Below are 23,988 nucleotides of genomic sequence, written 5' to 3' on the forward strand. Positions count from 1 at the left end.
GGGTTCGTGGTGAGTGTGTGGGTCCGTGTTGTGGGTTCGTGGTGAGTGTGTGGGTTCGTGTTGTGGGTTCGTGGTGAGTGTGTGGGTCCGTGTTCTGGGTTCGTGGTGAGTGTGTGGGTCCATGTTGTGGGTTCGTGGTGAGTGTGTGGGTCCGTGTTGTGGGTTCGTGGTGAGTGTGTGGGTCCGTGTTGTGGGTTCGTGGTGAGTGTGTGGGTCCGTGTTGTGGGTTCGTGGTGAGTGTGTGGGTCCATGTTGTGGGTTCGTGGTGAGTGTGTGGGTCCGTGTTGTGGGTTCGTGGTGAGTGTGTGGGTCCGTGTTGTGGGTTCGTGGTGAGTGTGTGGGTCCGTGTTGTGGGTTCGTGGTGAGTGTGTGGGTCCGTGTTGTGGGTTCGTGGTAAGAGTGTGTGGGTCCGTGTTGTGGGTTCGTGGTCTAGTGTGTGGGTCCGTGTTGTGGGTTCGTGGTGAGTGTGTGGGTCCGTGTTGTGGGTTCGTGGTGAATGTATTGGTCTGTGTTGTGGGTTCTTGGTGAGTGGGTGGATCCGTGTTGTGGGTTCTTGGTGAGTGTGGGTTTGTATTGTGGGTTCATGGTGAGTGTGTGGGTCCGTGTTGTGGGTTCGTGGTGAGTGTGTGGGCCCATGTTGCAGGTTCGTGGTGAGTATGTTGGTCTGTGTTGTGGGTTCGTGGTGAGTGCGTGGGTCCGTGTTGTGGGTTCGTGGGAAGAGTGTGGGTCCGTATTGCGGGTTCCTGGTGAGTGTGTTGGTCTGTGTTGTGGGTTCGTGGTGAGTGTGTGGGTCCGTGTTGTGGGTTCGTGGTGAGTGCGTGGGTCCGTGTTGTGGGTTCGTGGTGAGTGTGTGGGTCCGTGTTGTGGGTTCGTGTTGAGTGTGTGGGTCCGTGTTGTGGGTTCGTGGGAAGTGTGTGGGTCCATGTTGTGGGTTCGTGGTGAGTGTGTGGGTCCGTGTTGTGGGTTCGTGGTGAGTGTGTGTGTCCGTGTTGCGGGTTCGTGGTGAATGTTTTGGTCTGTGTTGTGGGTTTTTGGTGAGTGTGTGGGTCCGTGTTGTGGGTTCTTGGTGAGTGTGGGTTTGTATTGTGGGTTCGTGGTGAGAGTGTGGGTCCGTGTTGTGGGTTCGTGGTGAGTGTGTGGGTCCGTGTTGTGGGTTCATGGTAAGAGTGTGGGTCCGTATTGCGGGTTCCTGGTGAGTGTGTTGTTCTGTGTTGTGGGTTCGTGGTGAGTGTGTGGGTCCATGTTGTGGGTTCGTGGTGAGTGTGTGGGTCCGTGTTGTGGGTTCGTGGTGAGTGTGTGGGTCCGTGTTGTGGGTTCGTGGTGAGTGTGTGGGTCCGTGTTGTGGGTTCATGGTGAGTGTGTGGGTCCGTGTTGTGGGTTCGTGGTGAGTGTGTGGGTCCGTGTTGCGGGTTCGTGGTGAATGTATTGGTCTGTGTTGTGGGTTCTTGGTGAGTGTGTGGATCCGTATTGTGGGTTCTTGGTGAGTGTGGGTTTGTATTGTGGGTTTGTATTGTGGGTTCGTGGTGAGAGTGTGGGTCCGTATTGCGGGTTCGTGGTAAGAGTGTGTTTGTCTGTGTTGTGGGTTCTTGGTGAGTGTAAGGGTCCGTGTTGTGGGTTCGTGGTAAGTGTGTGGGTTCGTGTTGTGGGTTCGTGGTGAGTGTGTGGGTCCGTGTTGTGGGTTCGTGGGAAGTGTGTGGGTCCGTGTTGCGGGTTCGTGGTGAGTGTGTGGGTCCGTGTTGTGGGTTCGTCGTGAGTGTGTGGGTCCGTGTTGTGGGCTCGTGGTGAGTGTGTGGGTCCGTGTTGTGGGTTCGTGGTGAGTGTATGAGTCCGTGTTGTGGGTTCGTGGTGAGTGTGTGGGCCCATGTTGCAGGTTCGTGGTGAGTATGTTGGTCTGTGTTGTGGGTTCGTGGTGAGTGCGTGGGTCCGTGTTGTGGGTTCGTGGGAAGAGTGTGGGTCCGTATTGCGGGTTCCTGGTGAGCGTGTTGGTCTGTGTTCTGGGTTCGTGGTGAGTGTGTGGGTCCGTGTTGTGGGTTCGTGGTGAGTGCGTGGGTCCGTGTTGTGGGTTCGTGGTGAGTGTGTGGGTCCGTGTTGTGGGTTCGTGTTGAGTGTGTGGGTCCGTGTTGTGGGTTCGTGGGAAGTGTGTGGGTCCATGTTGTGAGTTCGTGGTGAGTGTGTGGGTCCGTGTTGTGGGTTCGTGGTGAGTGTGTGTGTCCGTGTTGCGGGTTCGTGGTGAATGTATTGGTCTGTGTTGTGGGTTTTTGGTGAGTGTGTGGGTCCGTGTTGTGGGTTCTTGGTGAGTGTGGGTTTGTATTGTGGGTTCGTGGTGAGAGTGTGGGTCCGTGTTGTGGGTTCGTGGTGAGTGTGTGGGTCCGTGTTGTGGGTTCGTGGTAAGAGTGTGGGTCCGTATTGCGGGTTCCTGGTGAGTGTGTTGGTCTGTGTTGTGGGTTCGTCGTGAGTGTGTGGGTCCATGTTGTGGGTTCGTGGTGAGTGTGTGGGTCCGTGTTGTGGGTTCGTGGTGAGTGTGTGGGTCCGTGTTGTGGGTTCGTGGTGAGTGTGTGGGTCCGTGTTGTGGGTTCATGGTGAGTGTGTGGGTCCGTGTTGTGGGTTCGTGGTGAGTGTGTGGGTCCGTGTTGCGGGTTCGTGGTGAGTGTGTGGATCCGTATTGTGGGTTCTTGGTGAGTGTGGGTTTGTATTGTGGGTTTGTATTGTGGGTTCGTGGTGAGAGTGTGGGTCCGTATTGCGGGTTCGTGGTAAGAGTGTGTTTGTCTGTGTTGTGGGTTCTTGGTGAGTGTAAGGGTCCGTGTTGTGGGTTCGTGGTAAGTGTATGGGTCCGTGTTGTGGGTTCGTGGGAAGTGTGTGGGTCCGTGTTGCGGGTTCGTGGTGAGTGTGTGGGTTCGTGTTGTGGGTTCGTCGTGAGTGTGTGGATCCGTGTTGTGGGTTCTTGGTGAATGGGGTTTGTATTGTGGGTTATTGGTGAGGGTGTGAGTCCGTAGTGAGGATGCGGGTTCGTGGTGAGGATGTGAGTTTGTGATGAATGTGTGAGTCCGTGTTGACGATGTGAGTCCACTTGTGATCGCGGTGACCTCGCCCTCCACTGACTCTCTCCTCCGTCCCCCCCCCATCCACTCTCCACGCAGAGACACCGAGATAATTACGGAGCACAACAACGCTACTCTCAGAATTAGCGCCATGGTATGCGTGACCCCTTTTGGTCGACATATGAACCACACCAGGACTTACAAAACACCACCCACACTGATGAACACCCTCACAAACACCACACCAACACTCTCACTGACGAACACCCTCACTGACGAACATCCTCACTTACGAACACCACCCACACCTATGAACACCCACACTTACGAACACCACCCATACTTACAAAGATCCACACTTGCGAACACTACCCACCTACGAACACCCACACTTACGAACACCACCCACACTTACAAAGATCCACACTTACGAACACTACCCACCTACGAACACCCACAATTACGAACACCACCCACACTCATGAACACCCACACTTACAAACACCCACACCTTTGAACACAGTTTTGTTACAGCCTCAAGGGGACCGTTGTCTTTGTGTGTGTGTGTTGACGAGTCTACTGCACCTTTGTCTATGTGTGTGTGTATGTGTGTAGCGATAGTGTAGCGGTTTGCGCGCTGCGCTATGAACCTGGCGACCCGGGTTCGATTCCCGCTCACGGCCGACACCAGTGACGATTATCTGAACCGGTCCGGGCCTCCCCTAGGTCGACTCAGCCTCAAATGAGTACCTGGTGCGGTGTGTAAACATCGCCACTAGGGAGAAAAAGGCGGTCGGGCGTGGTGCTGGCCACCCACCCCCTCGTGTACCGTTCCGGCCTTCATAGGTGCTCGCTAACAGCACTTGCCCCCTACAGTCTGTTAAGGCTATATGGGGGATCTTTATTTTTTATTTATGTGTATGTGGGGAGCGGTAGTGTAGCAGTTTGCGCACTGCCACGAACCTGGCAACCCGGGTTCGATTCCCGCTTATGGCCAACACCAGTGACGATTATTTGAACCGGTCCTGGGCCTCCCGTAGGTCGACTCAGCCTCAAATGAGTACCTGGTGTGGTGTGTAAACATCGCCACTGTGGAGACAAAGGCGGCCGGGCATGGTGCTGCCCACCTACCCCCTCGTGTGCCATGCTGGGCTTCATAGGGGCTCGCTATAAGCACTTTCCCCAACAGTCTGTTACAAGCTATACGGGGGATCTTTGTCTTTGTACGTGTGTGTGTTTATGTGTGTGTGTAGACAAGTCGAGCTGGACCGAGTGGGAGGCAGCCTCCGTCTATCACCACGTGGAGCGCGTTCACCTCCGGCACCGGATTAATCCGCAGCAAATCACCCAAAGGTTAGAGAGAGAGAGAGATGAGCAGGAAAATCATCAAAGTCTAAGAATGATAGCAGCTCAAATAGCAGCAGCTCAACCAAGTGGCCTGATATCATCAAATCATCATCATTGTCATCGCCTGGAAATGCACAGCAGCAGCAAAAAAACACTTTGATAAAAGCGTGACGATGGTGATTCCTCAAAATGTGAAGGGGAACAAATCCACGCAGTGACCACCACGGAGACCCACAGAGACACACATAGAGACCCACAGACACCCAGCCACCCACAGAGACACCCATAGAGACCCTTAGACCCACAGAGACACCTATAGACACATAGAGACTCACAGATATACCCATAGACACATAGAGACACCCATAGAGACCCATAGACACACAGAGATACCCAAAGAGACTCCAAAGACACATAGAGACACCCATAGAGACCCATAAACACACAGATACACCCCACAAAGAACCATAGATCCACAGAGACACCCATAGACACCCACAGAGACCCATACCTTAGCACGGTTAGCTACGTGCAGTGCGAACGAAGTTCATCAATCGTACACGCACCCTGTACCGCTCCGTGGGTCTCTGAGTATCGGTCTCTGTGGGTCTATATGGTTCTATATGAGTATAGGTCTTTGTGGGTCTCTGGTTCTATATGAGTGGCAGTCTCTGTGGGTCTCTATGGTTCTATATGAGTATGGGTCTCTGTGGGTCTATGAGGGTCTCTGTGCGTCTCTGTGGGGCTCTATGGTTCTATATAAGTATGGGTCTCTGTGGGTCTCTAGTTCTATATGAATATGGGTCTCAGTGGGTCTCTGAGGGTCTCTGCGTCTCTGTGGAGCTCTATGGGTATCCTTGGGTCTCTATGGTTCTATATGAGTATGGTTCTGTGTGAGTCTCTGTGGGTCTCCATGGTTCTATATGAATATGGGTCTCTGTGGGTCTCTGGTTCTATATGAGTATGGGTCTATGAGGGTCTCTATGCATCTCTGTGGGGCTCTATGGTCTATATGAGTGGGTCTCTGTGAGTCTCTGGTTCTATATGAGTATGGGTCTCTGTGGGTCTATGAGGGTCTCTGTGCATCTCTGTGGGGCTCTATGGGTCTCCTTGGGTCTCTATGGTTCTATATGAGTATGGTTCTTTGTGGGTCTCTGAGGATCTCTGTGGTTCTCTATGAGTCTCTATAAGTCTGTATCAACGTGCACTTAGAGCAAATGGCTCCCACATGGTGATGACGACGATGGTGACAATGATGATGACGGTGATGATGACGACGACGATGACGTTGATGACGATGTTGACGATGATGATGATGATGACGACGATGATGATGACGACGATGATGATGACGATGATGACGACGATGACAACGATGATGATGACGATGATGATAATGAAGATGACGACGATGATGATGACGATGACGACGATGATGACGATGACGACGATGATGACAATGATAATGATGACGACGACGATGATGACAATGATGATAATGATGATGACGATGATGACGACGATTAGGATGATGATACCAGTCACTTCGGTGGGGGGTTTAACCCGGTGTGTGCGTAAATAAAATTAGTTTATAGTTTAAGTTGTTATTGTTGTCACGTGTGCAGCGATCCTGAGTCTCTTCAAGCCTCACTTGACTGAGCGCCAGAAGCTGGAGCTGGCCACCATGCAGGAAGTTTGGTTCTTCACTCTGGACGGGGAAGGAAGCTCACGAGGGGGAGTGAAGAACGGAGAATTTGACGACGACGACAACAACTACATGCTTGTGAGACTCACAGACACACACAAAGACACAGACACAACAACAACAACCGCCATTCGCCACTAAGTGGCGGTGACGTCACCACAACGCTTGTGCCAGGCCAGGTGCACCTTGAGGCCACGTGAAGTGTTGAACGCCCGCTGCCAGGAGGTCACGGGGTAGACCCAGGTGCCACGGGACGACTGTCTGAGATGACTGGCTGATGCACCACCTGTGCCCCCTACTGTGCCATCCTGCTGTGCTTTAGCCACCCGGCGCTCCGCTCATTGTTGTGACCGTCGCTCCTCCGCCCTCCGTTGTTGTTGGAGGGCGGCTGCCTCCAACTTCCCAGTAGCGTCCTTCACGAGCCTCCTCCACAGAGGCTGATCTTGACACCGCATCCTCCTGTACCACATCACTCCATCTCTTCTCTAGCCCGTGCTGCGCCCGTTTAGCCCCCTTGATCCGGCCGAATAAAATCTGTTTCGGCATGCGTTGGCTGGGCATGCGGGCTACATGACCCATCCAACGCAGCCTTGCCTGCCAGAGGAGCTCACCGATGGTACCTTGCCCAGATCTTTCAAAGATTTGTGAGCTCCTCACACAATCCAGCCTGGTTAAACCCATGATGGATCGTAGGCAGGCTAGCCTAAATGTTTCTAACCGGCGAAGATGTTCCATTTGGGGGGTCCACGTTTCGCAAGTGTAGAGAAGGGAGGGAATGACCGTGGCCGAGAAGACCTGAAGCTTAGTGCGGAGCGACAGACCAGGTAGCTTCCACACAGCGTTACACAACCGATGAAAATATATTGCCGCCCGACTGATTCTGAGTGAGACCTCTGCTGTTAAACTGTAGCTGGTCATAAGCACACTGCCCAGGTATGGGAAACTCTCCACTCTCTCCACAATTGCCCCATCACCGATTGGGAGTTGTGGGGGTGGAGTATCCGATGGTACAAAATACCCAGGCAGGTGCTTAGTTTTGGTGGGGCTGATGGTAAGGCCCCATCTCTTAGTGGCACACTCCAGTCTCAGCAGCAGCGTCTCCAACTCCTCCTCTGAATGAGCAGCTATTACCAAATCATCGGCATACATAACGTGGTTGAGCAATAGGGAGCCATCCGTTGACCGCACCCGGGCATCGATCAGCCTCCCATTATATCTGTACCAAATGGAGATTCCCCCGGTACAGCTATTGAAGGCTTCACGAACTACGTGGTCAAAATAGATGTTAAATAATGTGGGAGCCAGAGGACATCCCTGTCACACCCCAAGGTGTACAGGGAATGGCTCTGACTCCCGGCCACGTAGTTTTACCCGGGCCTGTTCACTATCATGAAGGCCCACACAGAGACACTGATACCCATAAAGCACCACAGATTAGCACGGTTGGCTACGTACAGTGCGAAAGAAGTTCAACATACACACATACAGAGACACCCAGACACATAGAGACACACAGAGACACCCACAGACACCCACAGTGACCCACAGATTAGCACTGTTGGCTACATGTGACCTCCTCGTGACCCCCACCCTGACCTCCCGTGACCCCTGCAGGTCCAGAACGAGCACTTCTACTACCGCTTCCAGCTGGACAGGAAGATTGGGCAGGGTGGGCAGAGCGTGGTGGTGAGGTGTCTGGACCACAAGACTCGGACGATGGTGGCTCTCAAGATCCTCGCCTCGCCCTCCACGTGAGTGGGCCCTGGCGCAGCAGTGCAGTCAACAACAACAATAACACCACCAATAACAAGAACAATAAACAAAGACACACTATGGGACTGCTGCTGGCTGTGAACCACAACAACAAACAATGACTGAACATCCTTTACTTGAATCTCCATCGCTCAACCACCACCTCCCCACCACCACCTCCACAGCGACACTCCCACCCCACCACCACCTCCCCACCACCCTCACCACCACCGCCACCACTGGTTGTGTGTTGGAGACGAACCCCACCACAACACTGACAATTGACTTTGACACTTTCCAACACAACAACCGGTTAAGTGCTGAGCAAGTAACGAGCTGGCCAAGCGTTTTGTGTTTAGGTGACAAACCACCTCAACCAATTGGGCGTGTGTCAGTGTGGCGGGTTTAATGACACAACATTTATATTTACGTCATATAACCCAAACTCACCTCTATTGTGGATAATATTGATAGCGACAGACCAACTACGCATTACCCATTACTACTACTCAGTGTTACAGACACAGACCCACTACTACTAATCAGTGTTACACACATAGACCCACTACTACTACTCAGTGTTACACACACAGACACATTACTACTACTCACTGTTACACACACAGACCCACTACTACTACTCAGTGTTACACACACAGACCCACTACTACTACTACTCAGTGTTACACACACAGACCCATTACTACTACTCAGTGTTACACACACAGACCCACTACTACTACTCAGTGTTCCACACACAGACCCACTATTACTACTCAGTGTTCCACACAGACCCACTACTACTACTCAGTGTTCCACACACAGACCCACTATATATTAAAGTCTAAACTCTCTGTCTCTGTCTGTCTCTCTCTGTCTTTCTCTGTCTTGATCTCTGTTTCTTTATGTCTCTTTCTCTCTATCTGTCTCTCTTTCTTTCTCTCTCTCGTTCTGTGAACTTGCTCACTCGCTCGCAGCTCCAGGGAAGAAAAGCACCAGAGAACGGAGCTGCTAATGTCCATGGAGCTCCAGAGCGACCGTAGCAACGTGGACTACAACGTAGTCAGGGTCCTGGAGACTTTCTACTTTCGAGGCCACAAATGCCTTGTCATGGAGCTGTTGAAGTACGCACACCACCAGCACCACTACCACCACTCACTCACTCATTAACTCACCACCAACATTCACTCACCCACTCACTCGTTCACTCACTCACCCACCACCCACTCACTCACCACCACCACCGACTAACTCACCATCACCACCACCACCACTCACCCACCACCACCACCACTCACCCACTCACTCACCACCACCACTTACCCACTCACTCACTCACCACCACACCACTCACCCACTCACCCTCCACCACCCACCCACCATCACCACCACACCACCCACTCAACCACCCACCATCACCAGCACAACCCCTCACCCAACCACCCACCATAACCACCCACCCACCACCCATCCACCATCACCCACCAGCACCCACCACCACCAAACACCACCACCAAACACCACCACCACCAAACACCACCACCACAACACCACCACCCATACAGACCCATAGAGACACCCATACCCATACATTAGTACGGTTGGCTATGTATGGTGCAAAAGAAGTTCTGCATACATTCACACACAGAGACCCACAGACCCCCAGACCCACAGAGACCCATAGAGACCCACAGAGACACCCACACAGACACCCATAGAGACCCACACATTAGCATGCTTGGCTACGTACGGTGTGAATGAATTTCAACATACGCACACAAAGATCAAAGATCCCCCATATAGCCTTAACAGACTGTAGTGGCAAGTGCTGTTAGCGAGCACCTTTAAAGGCCGGCACGGCACACGAGGGGGTGGGTGGCCAACACCACGCGCGGCCGCCTTTGTCTCCCCAGTGGCGATGTTTACACATCGCACCAGGTACTCATTTGAGGCTGAGTCGACCTAGGGTAGACCCAGGACCGGTTCAGATAATCGTCAGCGGGTGTTGGCCATGAGCGGGAACCGAGCCCAGTTCGCCAGGTTCGCAGCGCAGCACGCTAACCGCTGATGTCACTGACGTCGTCGCTGACGTCGTCGCTGACGTCGTCGCTGACGTGACTGACATGGTCGCTGTCTCTCCGCGTGGCAGGGCGAAACTCCATTGCGTGCTCAGACAGATGACGCTGTGGCAAAGTCACGAGGATGCGGTGAGGTCGTACACTAGGGCCATCCTCCACTTCCTGGCCCACACCAAGTCCCGGGGCATCGTACACGGTGACATCAAGCCCGTGAGTGGAGTGCATGCTGTGTAATGGTGTCTGTGTGTATGGGTGTCTGTGTGTGTGGGTGTCTGTGTGTGAGTGTGTGGGTGTCTGTGTGTGGGTGTGTCTGTGTGTGTGGGTGAGTACACGGCAAAACAACCCGCTAACTCCTCGCAGTGCCGGATGGGCAACTCTGTCGTGGACAGTGCTGTGGGGGGAGGGCCAATTCCGATTGGCTACTCCCCTCATGGCGTCTGTGACCACCACAGTGGCTAAACGGGGGGCTCTGGATGGGTGCGAGGGGCTGGTAACCCCTCCACCTTCAAAATTTTACCACTAAACCACGACTGAAATATGTAACTAATAAGCTTGTGCCGGAGGCCCCGGGGGGACAGGCATTTATGACGTCTCCTGGCCAAACTCCAATTGGCGGAGCCAGGAGATTGAATCTCTACACTCGGGGCTCCTCCAGAAACAATGAAAAGCCACTTCGTGTGGCCACGTGGAATGTTCGAACGCTCACTGCGGAGGAGAAGCTGCCACTCCTCTGTCGGGAGCTGGACCGGTACCGCCTGGATCTCTGTGGCATTCAGGAGGTCCGGTGGACCGGTTCTGGCTCCTGCCACCATGAGGGGTGGACAGTCCTCTACTCGGGGCAACAGACTGCCAAACAACAGGATGTGGCTCTTCTTTTGAACAAAAGAATGAAGGGGGCGTGGGAGCGTGGCGGTGAGGTGTGGGAAGCTGTAAGCCCCAGGCTACTTTGGGCTCGCCTTCCCATCAACCGGAGGAGAGGAGTGGTGTTCGTGGTTATTTATGCCCCCTCCGAAGACGAACATCCGTGGAGGGATGCAGCAAAGCCGATGAGTCAGATGCCTTCTATGACCTCGTGCCACAGGTGCTGGCTAAAGTGGCCCCTCAGGATAGAGTCATCTTGTTGGGTGACTTCAATACCCGAGTTGGTCATGATGCTGGCACCTGGTCTGGAGTGATTGGAGGGCATGGGCCAGATCAGCTCAATAACAACGGTAGGAGGCTGCTAGATTTTTGTGCAGCCCATGGGCTTGTAATTACAAACACGCTGTTCCGGCATCGGCGCATCCACACAACATCATGGATGCATGCCGGGTCCAAGCAAGAACATCTGCTGGACTACATAGTGACGGACCAGCGGATGCGAGCCCATGTCCTTGACACCAGGACCTACCGTGGAGCTGATCTGCCCTCTGACCATCGACTAGTCATCTGTAAGATGCACCTGCCATTCTTCCACTCCGGTGGTGGGTGTACACCCAGGACCCCATTCCAACCTAAAGTGGCCTGGTCTCAGTTATCTGATGAAAGTTGCAAGTGAGAATTTCATCATTGCTTGCGGCTGGGGTTGGCATTGTCCCCCACTCCTCCTGATGTCGAGGGTAAATGGGCGAGGTTTAGGACTGTGACTCATGCAGCTGCAATGGCTGCTTTGGGTACGTGGTCCAGACCTCCCCAGAGACCCTGGCTGACAGAGGAGGTGTTGAGGTTGGTTGAGAAAAAGCGACAGGCCCACTGTCATCGGATACAGAATCCCACGTCAGAGAATGAGGAGGCTTACCACAGCCTTCGCTCGGAGGTTCGGAGAGCCGTGAGGCGCTGCAATGATGGGTGGTGGTCGCAGGTTGCTGAGGAGATGGAGTCTGCCTCAGTGGCCCGCGATCACAAATCTCTATTTAACTCCATCAAAAAAGTAACCTGCAGCGCCACACCTATTACCATCATTAGGGGAAAAAACGGTGATCCAATCTCTGACCCCCAGGAACAGGTTTGCAGATTTGCTGAGCATTTCTGTGAGGTCCTGGGGGAGGGGAAATCCATCAGCCAGGAAAACATCGTGGCACGAAGTGGGGATGATCCTGCTGAGGCTGCAGTGCCTCAAATATTGGAAGAAGTCACCCCCTGTGAGTGGCTGGCTGAGGTGCCATCTGTTGAGGAAGTACTGAAGGTGATCCTGAGTCTGAGACCAGGAAAGGCACCGGGTAGAGATGATCTCCCAAGCGAAATGCTGAGGGAGGGTGGCGTTTGTGCACAGACTGCCCTATATGACATCATAACAACAGTCTGGACCACTGGATGGGTTCTGTAGGATTGGCAGAAGAGGGACCGCAAAAACTGTAACAACTACAGGAGCATCTCACTCCTCAGTGTGCCGGGAAAGGTCCTGGCAAGGATTATTCAACATCGCCTTGCCAGGCACGCTGAGGAGAGGCTTGCGGAGCCCCAATGTGGTTTCAGGAAAGGGCGGTCCTGCACAGATGCCATATTTTCTGTCCGTCTGCTACAGCAGAGGTGTAGGGAATTCCAACAAGACCTACATCTCTGCTTTATTGACCTTGTTCTTCGTGCTTTTGGAGTCCCTGACCCTCTGCTCACGATCATTAAGGACCTTCATGATGGTGAGCCGGCCCGGGTAAAACTACGTGGCCGGGCGTCAGAGCCATTACCTGTACACCTTGGGGTGCGACAGGGATGTCCTCTGGCTCCCACATTATTTAACATCAATTTTGACTACATAGTTCGTTAAGCCTTCAATAGCTGTACCGGGGGAATCTCCATTTGGTACAGATATAATGAGGGGCTGATCGATGCCCGGGTGCGGTCAAGGGATGGCTCCCTATTGCTCAACCACGTTATGTATGCCGATGATTTGGTATTAGCTGCTCATTCAGAGGAGGAGTTGGAGACGCTGCTGCTGAGACTGGAGCGTGCCACTAAGAGATGGGGCCTTACCATCAGCCCCACCAAAACTAAGCACCTGCCTGGGTATTTTGTACCATTGGACACTCCACCCCCACAACTCTCAATCGGTGATTGGGCAGTTGTGGAGAGAGTGGAGAGTTTCCCATACCTGGGCAGTGCGCTTATGACCGGCTCCAGTTTAACAGCAGAAGTCTCACTCCGAATCAGTCGAGTGGCAATATCTTTTCATCGGTTGCGTAACGCTGTGTGGAAGCTACCTGGTCTGTCGCTCCGCACTAAGCTTCAGGTCTTCTCGGCCACGGTTATTCCCTCCCTTCTCTACGCTTGCGAAACGTGGACCCCCCTAATGGAACATCTTTGCGGGTTAGAAACATATAGGCTAGCCTGCCTACGATCCATCCTGGGTTTAACCTGCTGGATTGTGTGAGGAGCTCACAAATCTTTGAAAGATCTGGGCACGGTTCCATCGGTGAGCTCCTCCGGCAGGCAAGGCTGCGTTGGCTGGGTCATGTAGCCTGCATGCCCAGCCACCGCATGCCGAAACAGCTTTTGTTCGGCCGGATCGAGGGAGCTAAATGGGCACGGCACGGGCTAGAGAAGAGATGGAGTGATGTGGCACAGAAGGACGTGGAGCTAAGTGGACTTGCCGATGACTGGTACCAGTGGTGTCAAGATCGGCCTCTGTGGAGGAGGCTCGTGAAGGACGCTGCTGGGCAGTTGGAGGCAGTTGCCCTCCAACAACAACGGAGGATGGAGGGGCGACGCTCACAACAACGAGCTGAGCACCGGGTGGCTAAAGCACAGAAGGTTGGCACAGTAGGGGGCACAGGTGGTGCATCAGCCAGTCATCTGAGTCAGTCGACCCGTGGCACTTGGGTCTGCCCCGTGACCTCCTGCCAGCGGGCGTTCGACACTTCACGTAGCCTCAAGGTGCACATGGCCTGGCACAAGCGTCGTGGTGACGTCACCGCCACTTAGTGGCGAATGGCGGTTGTTGTACACGCTGGGGCGCTGGTGCTCGCTGTGCAGATGTAAATGCCACTGATTATTCATGTTCTGCAGATGTAGATGTCACTGGTGTTCTTCATGTTCTGCAGATGTAGATACCACTGGTTCTTCACGTTCTGCAAATGTAGATGCCACTATGTCTTAACGTCCTGTAGATGTAGATGGCACTGGTATTTCACGTCCTGTAGATGTAGATGCCACTGGTTTTTACGTTCTGCAGATGCAGATGTCACTCGTTCTTCACGTTCTGCAGATGTAGATGCCACTCGTTCTTCATGTTCTGCAGATGTAGATGTAGATGCAAATAGTTCCTCATGTTCTGCGGATGTAGATGCCACTGGTTCTTCACGTTCTGCAGATGTAGATGCCACTGGCTCTTCACGTTCTGCAGATGTAGATACCACTGGTTCTTCACGTTCTGTAGATGTAGATGCCACTGGTTCCTCACGTTCTGTAAATATAGATGCCACTGTTCCGTCACGTTATGTAGATGAAGATGTCACTGGTTCTTCATGCTCTGTAGATCCCACTGGTTCTTCCCGTTCTGTAGGTGCCACAGGTTGTTCATGTTCTGTTGATGTAGATGCCACAGGTTCTTCACGTTCTGCAGATGTAGATGTCACTGTTTTTTTTGCACATATCTCTGAAACTTCGTAAGTTGAACGTCTGTGAGCGGAGGCAGTCCCCCTGCACAGACGCTCGGTCGTAAACGACGCTCACCGCCTTGACCATGCTGGGTGTGAATTCCCTCCCTGCGGCTCACTCCCCGTCCAGAGCAACGTTCTGTTGGCGAACATCGCGGATGGCATCGTCAGGGTCAGGAACTTCGCCTCAAGCTTCTTTGTGGATGGCAAAAGTGAGTGGAGACACCCACACACACCCACCTATCCACCCACTGACACCCCCACACACCCATCTACCCACCCATCCACCGACCTACACATCCATTCGCCATCAACCCATCCATTCCCCCACCCATCAAGCCACCCACCGACCCCCCCATCAATCCACCCACCCATCCACCCACCCACTGACCCATCCACCCACCCATCCATCCACCCACCCATTCACCCACCCATCCACCCACCTACCCATTCATCCACCCAGCCACTGACCCATCCACCCACCCACTCACCCACCCATCCATATATCCATCCATGCACCTACCTACCCACCCAGCCATCCACCCATCCATCTACCCACCCAGCCATCCAGCCACCCACTCACCCACCACCCATCCACCCACCCACCCATCCACCCACTAGCCCATCCACCCACCCGCTCACCCACCCACCCACACATCCATTCACCCATCCACCCATCAACCCATCAACCCATCAACCCACCGACCCATCCACCCACCCACCCACCCACTCTCCCACCCACCCATCCATCTATCCATCCATCTATCCATCCATGCACCCACCCACACAGCCATTCACCCACCCATCCACCCACCCAGTCATCCAGACACCCACCCACCCAGCCATCCAGCCACCAACTCACCTGCCCACTCACCGAGCGATCCACGCACCCACCCAGAGAGCCATCCACCCACTCACCCACCCACCCACTGATTCAGCTACCCAGCCACCCACTCACCCACCCACCCACTCACCCACCCACCTACTCACCCACCCACCCACTCACCCACCCACCCACCCATCCATCTATCCATACATCCACCCACCCAGCCATCCACCCACCCACCCAGCCATCCATCTACCCACCCATCCACCCCTCCACCCAGCCATCCAGCCACCCACTCACCCAACCACCCACCCGGCCATCCACCCACCCACTCAGCCATCCAGCGACCTACTCACCCATCCACCCAGCCAGCCATCCACCCACTCACCCACCCACCCACTCACCCAGCCAGCCAGCCAGCCATCCACCCAATTACCCACCCACCCACTCACCCACCCGCCCATCCACCCACCCATCCGCCCATCCACCCACCCATCCACCCACCCACCCACCGTCCCCCCCCATCCAGCGACCCACCCACACACCCATCCACCCATACACCCATCCACCCACTCAACCACCCATCCATCTATATACCCACCCACCCAGCCATTTACCCACCCAGCCATCAAGCCACCCACCCACCCATCCACCCACCCAGCCGGATATCCACCCACTCACCCACCCACTCACCCACCCACTCACCCACTCACCCACCCAGCCATCCACCCACCCGCCCAGCCACTGACCCACCCACCCATCCATCTATGCACCCACCCACCCACCGACCCATCCAGCCACCGACCCATCCAGCCACCTACCCACTCACCCACTGACCTGCCCATCCAGTCACCCACCCATGAATCCACCCACCCACCCACTCACCCACCTGCCCACCCACTCACCCATCCATCTATCCATCCACCCACCCAGCCATCCACCCACTCACCCATCCACCCAGCCAGCCATCCACCCACTCACCCGCCCAACCATCCACCCCCCACCCACCCAGCCACCGCCCCAGCCACCAAACCCAGCCACCCAACCCAGCCACCCAACCCAGCCACCCAACCCACCCACTCACCTACACACACGTACCTAGTCTACAATCTTCATCATCATCGCTGCTGTTGTCGTCTGCACAGCCTCGCACGTGGGAGGAACCCTCGCCTACGTGGCCCCCGAGGTGCTTCTCGGCTACCCGGCGACCTGCGCTGTGGACACATGGTCGCTGGGCTGCACCGTCGCCAAGCTGGCCACCGACAGGGAACTCTTCCTCTCGTTCAGCCGCGACGACCACCTGGCATGCTGCATCGAGGTGACTGGGGAGCCTCCCTGGGGGGCCTCGAGCAACGACCTGGCCCACAGCCAGCCAGTCACCCAGCCAGTCACTCAGTCACCCAACCCTGTCAGCCAGTCACCCAACCAGCCACCCAACCACCCACCCACTCACCTACCCACCCACCTACCTACGCATCCTCTCACTCACCTACACATTTACCCACCCACCCATCTACCTACTTACCTGCCCACTCACCCACCTACTTACCCAGCCACCCACCTACCTACACACCCACGTAACCACCCACTCACCCACCTACCCACCCACTCACTCATCCACCTACCCACCCACTCGCCCACCCCCTCACCCACCCACCTACCCCCTCACCCACCCACCTACCCCCTCACCCACCCACCTACTCACTGACTCACCCACCTACCCACCCAGTAACCCACCCACCTACACACCCACCGACCTATCCACCCATCCACTCACCCACTCACCCATCCACTCACCCATTCACCCACTCACCCACCCACTTACCCACCAACCTACCCACCCATTCACCCACTCACCTACCTACCCACTCACCCACCCACCTACCTATCCACTAACCCACCCACTCACCCTCCCCCCACCCACCTACTCACCCATGATGCTAGATGCGCTGAGCAACAACGATAATGTCACGTTCAGGTCTTTCGTCGTACAGCCAATGAAAAACAGCCACGTAGCTCAGTGCGGCCTTCCCTGGTGAAATATTCAGTTTTAGTGTGGGCCTCTGAGTCTCAATGGTTTTATATGAGTCTCTGGACCTCTATGGGTCTATGTATGGGTCTCTGTCGGTCCGTATGGGTCTCTCTATGGGTCTCTGTGGATCCATATGGGTCTCTGTGAGTCCCTATGGTTTTATATAAGTCTCTGGATCTCTATGGGTCTCTGTATGGGTCCCCGTGTGTAACACGCGTGTAACATTCGTGTAACATGCGTGTGTCCCTCTGTGTGTCTGTCTTGAAATGGTTGCGCAGATCCTGGGCATGCCTCCAAAAGAAATGGTGGAGAAAGCTCGCAAAAGAGCGGCATACTTTGGTGAGTTGAAGGGTGGTGTGATGGTGGTGTGGTGGTGGTGAAGTGCTGGTGAGGTAGTGGTGAGGTGGTGGTGGTGAGGTGGTGGTGGTGTAACGCTAGCGGTGTGGTGGTGAGGTGGTGATGATGTGGTGGTGGTGGTGGTGAGGTGGTGGTGGTGAGGTGGTGGTGGTGAGGTGGTGGTGGTGGTGTAGAGGTGGTAGTGGAGGTGGTGAGTTGGTGGTGAGGTGGTGGTGGTGGTTGTGGTGGTGAGGTGGTGGTGGTATGGTGGTGTAGATGGGGTAGTGGAGGTGGTGTGGTGGTGTTGGTGAGGTGGTGGTATGGCAATGGATAGTGGTGGTGTGGTGGTGGTGGTGAGGTGGTGTTGTAGGGGTAGCGGTGTGGTGGTGAGGTGGTGGTGGTGTGGTGGTGAGGTGGTGGTGTGGTTGTGGTGTGGTTGTGGTGAGGTAGTGGTGAGGTAGTGGTGGTGAGGCGTTGGTGGTGGTGATGGTGGTGGTGTGGTGGTGTTCTAGGGGTAGCGGTGTGGTGGTATGGTGGTAGTGGTGGTGTGGTCAGGTGGTGGTGGTGTGGTGGTGAGGTGGTGGTCGTGCTTTGGTGGTGGCGTAGAGGTGGTAGTGGAGGTGGTGTGGTGGTGAGGTGGTGGTGAGGTGGTAGTGTTGTAGGGGTAGCGGTGTGGTGGTGAATGGGTGGGTAGGTGGGTAGTTGGTGACACTGTGCGTGCCTCTCTCTGTGTGTCTCTCTTTCCATCTCTCTGTCTGTGTATGTGTCTCTCTCTCTGTCTCTCTTCCTCTTTCTTTGTCTCACTGTGTATCTCTCTGTCTCTATCTCCCTCTCCGTGTGTATGTATATCTCTCTCTGTCTCTGTCCTACAGACGAGGCCGGACAGCCTCACTGCCCGGCCAGGAAACGACTCCCGGCAAGTGTCCCCCTGCATTTGGTGCTGCGGAGATGTGGAGCTCAGCTTGTGGCCTTCATTAGCAGCTGCCTGCAGTAAGAACACAGACACATACCGCCCGTGTAGCCTCAAGCCGACTGTAGGGGCAAGTGCTGTTAGTAGTAGCGAGTAGCAGCACCGCCTATGAAGGCCTCCGGCACTGTGGCACACACAGAGGAGGTGGGTGGCTAGCACCACCACGTCCGGCCACCTTTGTCTCCCCAGTGGCGATGTTTACACTAGGTACTCATTTGAGGCTGAGTCGACCTAGGGGAGGCCTAGGACCAGTTCAGATAATATAATCGCTGTCACTGGTGTTGGCCGTGTGCAGGAATCTAACTCGGGTTTCTGCCGGGTTCATAACACCACCGCTGTCCATTACACACACACACGTACAGATGGGAACGTCAAATCCTCACCTCCCCTGTCTCCATCCCCCCCGCCCCCCCAGGTGGGATCCAGAACTCCGCATGACACCGGAGCAGGCGCTGAGTCACGGCTGGCTCCAGAACGAGACCACCACCATCGAGGCTACCCCCACCACCATCGAGGCCACCCCCACCACCATCGAGTCCACCCCCACCACCATCGAGGCCACTCCCACCACCATCGAGGCCACCCCAACCACCATGGAGGCCACCCCCACTACCATGGAGGCCACCCCCACTACCATGGAGGCCACCCCCACCACCATGGAGGCCACCCCCACCACCATGGAGGCCACCCCAACCACCATGGAGGCCACCCCCACCACCATTGAGGCCACCCCCACTACCATTGAGGCCACCCCAACCACCATGGAGGCCACCCCCACCACCATGGAGGCCACCCCAACCACCATGGAGGCCACCCCCACCACCATGGAGGCCACCCCCACCACCATTGAGGCCACCCCCACCACCATCGAGGCCACCTCCACCACCATGGAGGCCACCCCCACCACCATGAAGGCCACCCCCACCACCATGGAGGCCACCCCCACCACCATCGAGGCCACCCCCACCACCATCGAGGCCACCACCACCATCGAGGCCACCCCCACCACCATCGAGGCCACCCCCACCACCATCGAGGCCACCCCCACCACCATCGAGGCTAGCCCCACCACCATCGAGGCCACCCCCACCACCATCGAGGCCACCCCCACCACCATCGAGGTCACCCCCACCACCATCGAGGCCACCCCCACCACCATCGAGGCCACCCCCACCACCATCGAGGCCACCCCCACCACCATCGAGGCCACCCCCACCACCATCGAGGCCACCCCCACCACCATCGAGGCCACCCCCACCAGCATCGAGGCCACCCCCATCACCATCGAGGCCACCCCCACCACCATCGAGGCCACCCCCACCACCATCGAGGCCACCCCCACCACCATCGAGGCCACCCCCACCACCATCGAGGCCACCCCCACCACCATCGAGGCCACCCCCACCACCGTCGAGGCCACCCCCACCACCGTCGAGGCCACCCCCACCACCGTCGAGGCCACCCCCACCACCGTCGAGGCCACCCCCACCACCGTCGAGGCCACCCCCACCACCGTCGAGGCCACCCCCACCACCATCGAGGCCACCCCCACCACCATCGAGGCCACCCCCACCACCATCGAGGCCACCCCCATCACCAGCGAGGCCACAACCGCCACCAGCGAGGCCACAACCGCCTCCAGCGAGGCCACCCCCACCACCATCGAGGCCACCCCCACCACCAGCGAGGCCACCCCCACCACCAGCGAGGCCACCCCCATCACCAGCGAGGCCACAACCGTCACCAGCGAGGCCACACCCGCCACCATCGAGGCCACCCCCATCACCAGCGAGGCCTTTGGAGCTGCGGATCTACGGTGAGACTCCCTCTGTATGCTCAGTGCAGGGTCTCTGAGTATGGGTCGTTGTGAGTCTGTATGGGTCTCTATGAGTATGGGTCTCGAAGCATCTATATGAATTTAGTATTTGGGCTGCCGCTATGAATCCGCACGTGACGATGATGATGATGATATCAGCCACTTGGTTGAGCTGCTTTCATTTGTGTTGGCCAGGTCCACTTCTGGCCGTGGGGACCGATCGCGACCTCTGGCTGTAGTACCAGCATGACGATGATTATGATGATGCGCTGCTGTGGTGCTGCTGCCTCTCTCTCCACAGGGCTGAGTCGGAGAAAAAGCCCCCATCATCATCATCCTTGTCATCATCGCTGGATGAGGATGAGACAGAGGAGGTGGAGGAGGAGGAGAACGAGGATCAGACGGAGGAGGAGAATGAGACAGAGGAAGAGGAGAAGATGGAAGTGGAGGAGAAGACAGAAGAGGAGGAGCAGATGGAAGTGGACGAGAAGACAGAAGAGGATGAGCAGATGGAAGAGGAGGAGGAGGTGCAACAGCAGCAGGAGAAGAAGAAGAAAAAGAAGCAAAGGGGTCTGGCCCATATGGGCAGGGCACTCTCCTCGATCTTCCGCCGCCTGCTGCTGTGTGGTGGGCAGCCCACGGCAGAGTAGCGGGGGGGTGGTGGTGGTGGTGGAGTCGGTGCCAACCACCACCACCACCACCACGAGCAGCAGCACCGCACCACCCACACACACACACAGTCACCCCACACACACCCAGCCACCCACACTCACTCACCCCACACACACACACCCACTCACCACACTCACTATCGTGGAGACCAGTTGTGGAAGACGACTGAAGAGCGGCCGCCAGACATGGACTGGACACAGCCACTCACTGCACTCACCACACGCTCACCCCACCACACACTCACCAGTAGCTTACCCAGGGCCCCCCTTATCTCAGGCTACAACCCTAACACGTGGTGTGTGTTAAAATAGCATTGTACGTGTGTAGTTTTGTATATTATTATTGTAAATATGATTGTTATAATTATATATGAAGTCACCAGTATGTGAAAAACGTTGCAGACGATTTTTTTCGTGGGGTTTGGTGCCTTCGATCGTCAGTGCCGTGTGGGGGTCTGGGTTCATAATGTCCAGGTAGGGTGGGGTTATAATGGCCAGGTAAGGTGGGTTATAATGGTCAGGAAGGGTGGGTTCATAATGCCCAGCTAGGGTGGGCATAATGGCGGTTGGGCGCCTTCCCCACGTAAAATGGCGGTTGTGCGGCTTCCCCACAGAAGATGGTGGTTGGGCAAAGTCCCTACCTAAGATGGCGGTTGGCCATCTTCCCAACGTAAATGGCGGTTGGGCACCTTCCCCACGCACAATGGCGGTTTGCCGTCTTCCTTACCTAAGAGGGCGTTTGTGCGCCTTTCCTACGTAAGATGGCGGTTGTACGCCTTCCACGTGAAATAATGGTGGGTGGCCGCCTGGTGGTTGGGCGCCTTCCCCACACAAGATGGCGGCTTAGCACCGTATATACGCTAGAAATGGCTAGATGGTGTTTGAGGGCTGATGCCCCCCTCCTCCTCTCCCCTTTGGACCTCCTCTCCTTCACGCCGGGCTGCCGCCGATCGAGTCATCGGCCTCCCCGCACCAGCATCCTCTCTGTGGGACATGGCTCGTTGCTGGCTCTCCACCGCCTCACGTTATTCTGCCTCCCACCCCCCACGTAAACCACCACTCACGCTGCGGGGGCTGCGGGCGCACGCACAACCGGACCTGCTGCCCACCACGTGCACGCGCTAAAAATAGCGCGGCTGCTGCGCGAGCGCTGGCGCAGGTAATGAGTTAGTGCGCAGCGCAGCCTTACTTGCACACACGCCAGAATTACGCACCACGCCGAACCCTTAATGCGATCGCCGCCACGTAAACCCCCTGCGTAAAACGCGCTCGGTAAATACGCACGCGACCGCAAACACCGGGTGGGTGTGAGAATGAGTGTTGAGTGTGTGTGAGGATGAGTGGCGGGTGGGTGAGAGTGGGTGGGTGTGAGAATGAGTGGTGAGTGTTTGGTGGCTGGGTGTGAGAGTGAGTGGTGAGTGTTTGGTGGCTGGGTGTGAGTGGTGAGTGAGTGGTGAGCGAGTAGGCGGGCGTGAGAGTGGGTGGGTGTGAGAGTGAGTGGTGGGTGGGTTGTGAGAGTGAGTGGTGGGTGGGCGTGAGAGTGGATGGGTGGGTGGGAGAGTGTTAGAGTGAGTGGTGGGTGGGTGTGGGTGAGTGTGAGGGTTAGTGGGTGGCATGAGAGTCGTGAATTAGTGGTGAGTGGGTGTGAGTGAGTGATTCGTGAGAGTGGTGGGTGGGCGTGAGAGTGAATGGTGGGTGGGTCGGTGTGAGTGGTGTGTGTGAGAGTGGGTATATGCGTGTGAGAGTGAGTGGTGGGTGCGTGTGAGAGTGAGTGGTGGGTGGGTGGGTGTGAGAGTGAGTGGGTGGGTAGGCAGGCGTGAGAGTGATTGGTGAGTGGGTGTTGAGCAGATTACAACAACAAAACAAAACCAAAAGGAGTGCAAAGTGTAAGGAAGTCACACAAAAAAATAAAGCATATAAATACAAATTGTATAAATCAAATCCTGTCAGTTTTTCAATACTCAAAGCAAGCTTGGGCAAGGCAAAAAAAAACTGAATAAAAAACTGCCCCAGACCACACCAAGACAACACAAAGTCCATCAATAAAATTGCACATTAAAATTTCACTTCCATTCCTTTGGGTTTGGCAATGGAAGCCTCACACACACGCTGTGCAACAAGTGTTGGATGGACATCCCCGCCAGTGTTGGAAATTTAATCTTCAAATCACTCAATTCGGATCACACAGCAGCAGTAGCAGTAAATGTGTTCTGTACTGCAAACAACTTGGCAGGACCCTCTGAAAAAGAGTCTTGAGACTGAGTGAGGCTCGTGCTGGCTAAATAAGCGTAGTCGTAGTAATAAAAAGAAATCGATACTAAACACACATACAGGAGCAGAGTCGTTCCCCAGGTACGGTGTATGGGGGCAACTACACCGGGCCCCATGCTTTGGGGGGTCCTGCGCTTCGGTGTCACAGTGTCAGACATTACTTACGTTTAACACGTAGGCTATCGCACCGGAATATCTCACAAGTAATGACATCACATGCATCATTCTAATTAAGATCGAAAGAGGATTTATCCACGATTCGAAGGCCCACATGTTGTGATTAGCCCCAGGCCCCGCACGCCCCTATAGACTTCCTTGACCACGAGACAAGCAGGTAGTGGCTTACCGTGGCTCAGCAGCTCCAGAGCTCTTCACACTGCCAGCAGCAGCAGCAGTGGTGGTGGTGGCTTTGCTGGTGGTGGTGCTGGTGGCCACGGTCCCGAGCCAGCTATGAGCCAGCACCTGCGCTGGCGTCATGCGACAATTCGGATCCCATCTGTTGAGATACACATGGGGGACACACGCAGCCACGTGGTTAGAGAGTCATGGTGAGAGCTTTGATGTTCCTTCCCTTC

At 55.5% G+C, this 23,988-nt stretch overlaps 1 protein-coding gene across 1 annotated transcript; it reads left to right on the plus strand.

Moving 5' to 3' along the window:
• Positions 1 to 7,609: 7,609 nt before the first annotated feature.
• Positions 7,610 to 20,778, plus strand: LOC142924135 (dual specificity tyrosine-phosphorylation-regulated kinase 3-like). Its single transcript, XM_076065780.1, has 9 exons — positions 7,610 to 7,841; positions 8,820 to 8,966; positions 9,992 to 10,130; positions 14,622 to 14,703; positions 16,463 to 16,635; positions 17,628 to 17,688; positions 18,558 to 18,675; positions 19,071 to 19,923; positions 20,773 to 20,778. Exons 1-9 carry the CDS (start codon positions 7,807 to 7,809, stop codon positions 20,776 to 20,778), a joined length of 1,614 nt encoding a protein of 537 aa, XP_075921895.1. The 5' UTR covers positions 7,610 to 7,806.
• Positions 20,779 to 23,988: the final 3,210 nt, after the last annotated feature.

The sequence above is a fragment of the Petromyzon marinus genome, chromosome 9, assembly GCF_048934315.1.
Source record: "Petromyzon marinus isolate PM22_M1 ecotype Great Lakes invasive population chromosome 9, UKy_Petmar_22M1.pri1.0, whole genome shotgun sequence".
Classification (NCBI taxonomy): Eukaryota; Metazoa; Chordata; class Hyperoartia; order Petromyzontiformes; family Petromyzontidae; genus Petromyzon; species Petromyzon marinus.

What these genes read in the sequence shown, in the direction of transcription:
- LOC142924135 (XM_076065780.1), top strand. Translation starts at nt 7,807, where the DNA reads ATGGTGGCTCTCAAGATCCTCGCCTCGCCCTCCAC. An exon ending in ACCTGGCATGCTGCATCGAG is followed by an intron (nt 16,636 to 17,627) that starts GTGACTGGGGAG and finishes ATGGTTGCGCAG; the next exon opens with ATCCTGGGCATGCCTCCAAA. An exon ending in TTCATTAGCAGCTGCCTGCA is followed by an intron (nt 18,676 to 19,070) that starts GTAAGAACACAG and finishes CCGCCCCCCCAG; the next exon opens with GTGGGATCCAGAACTCCGCA.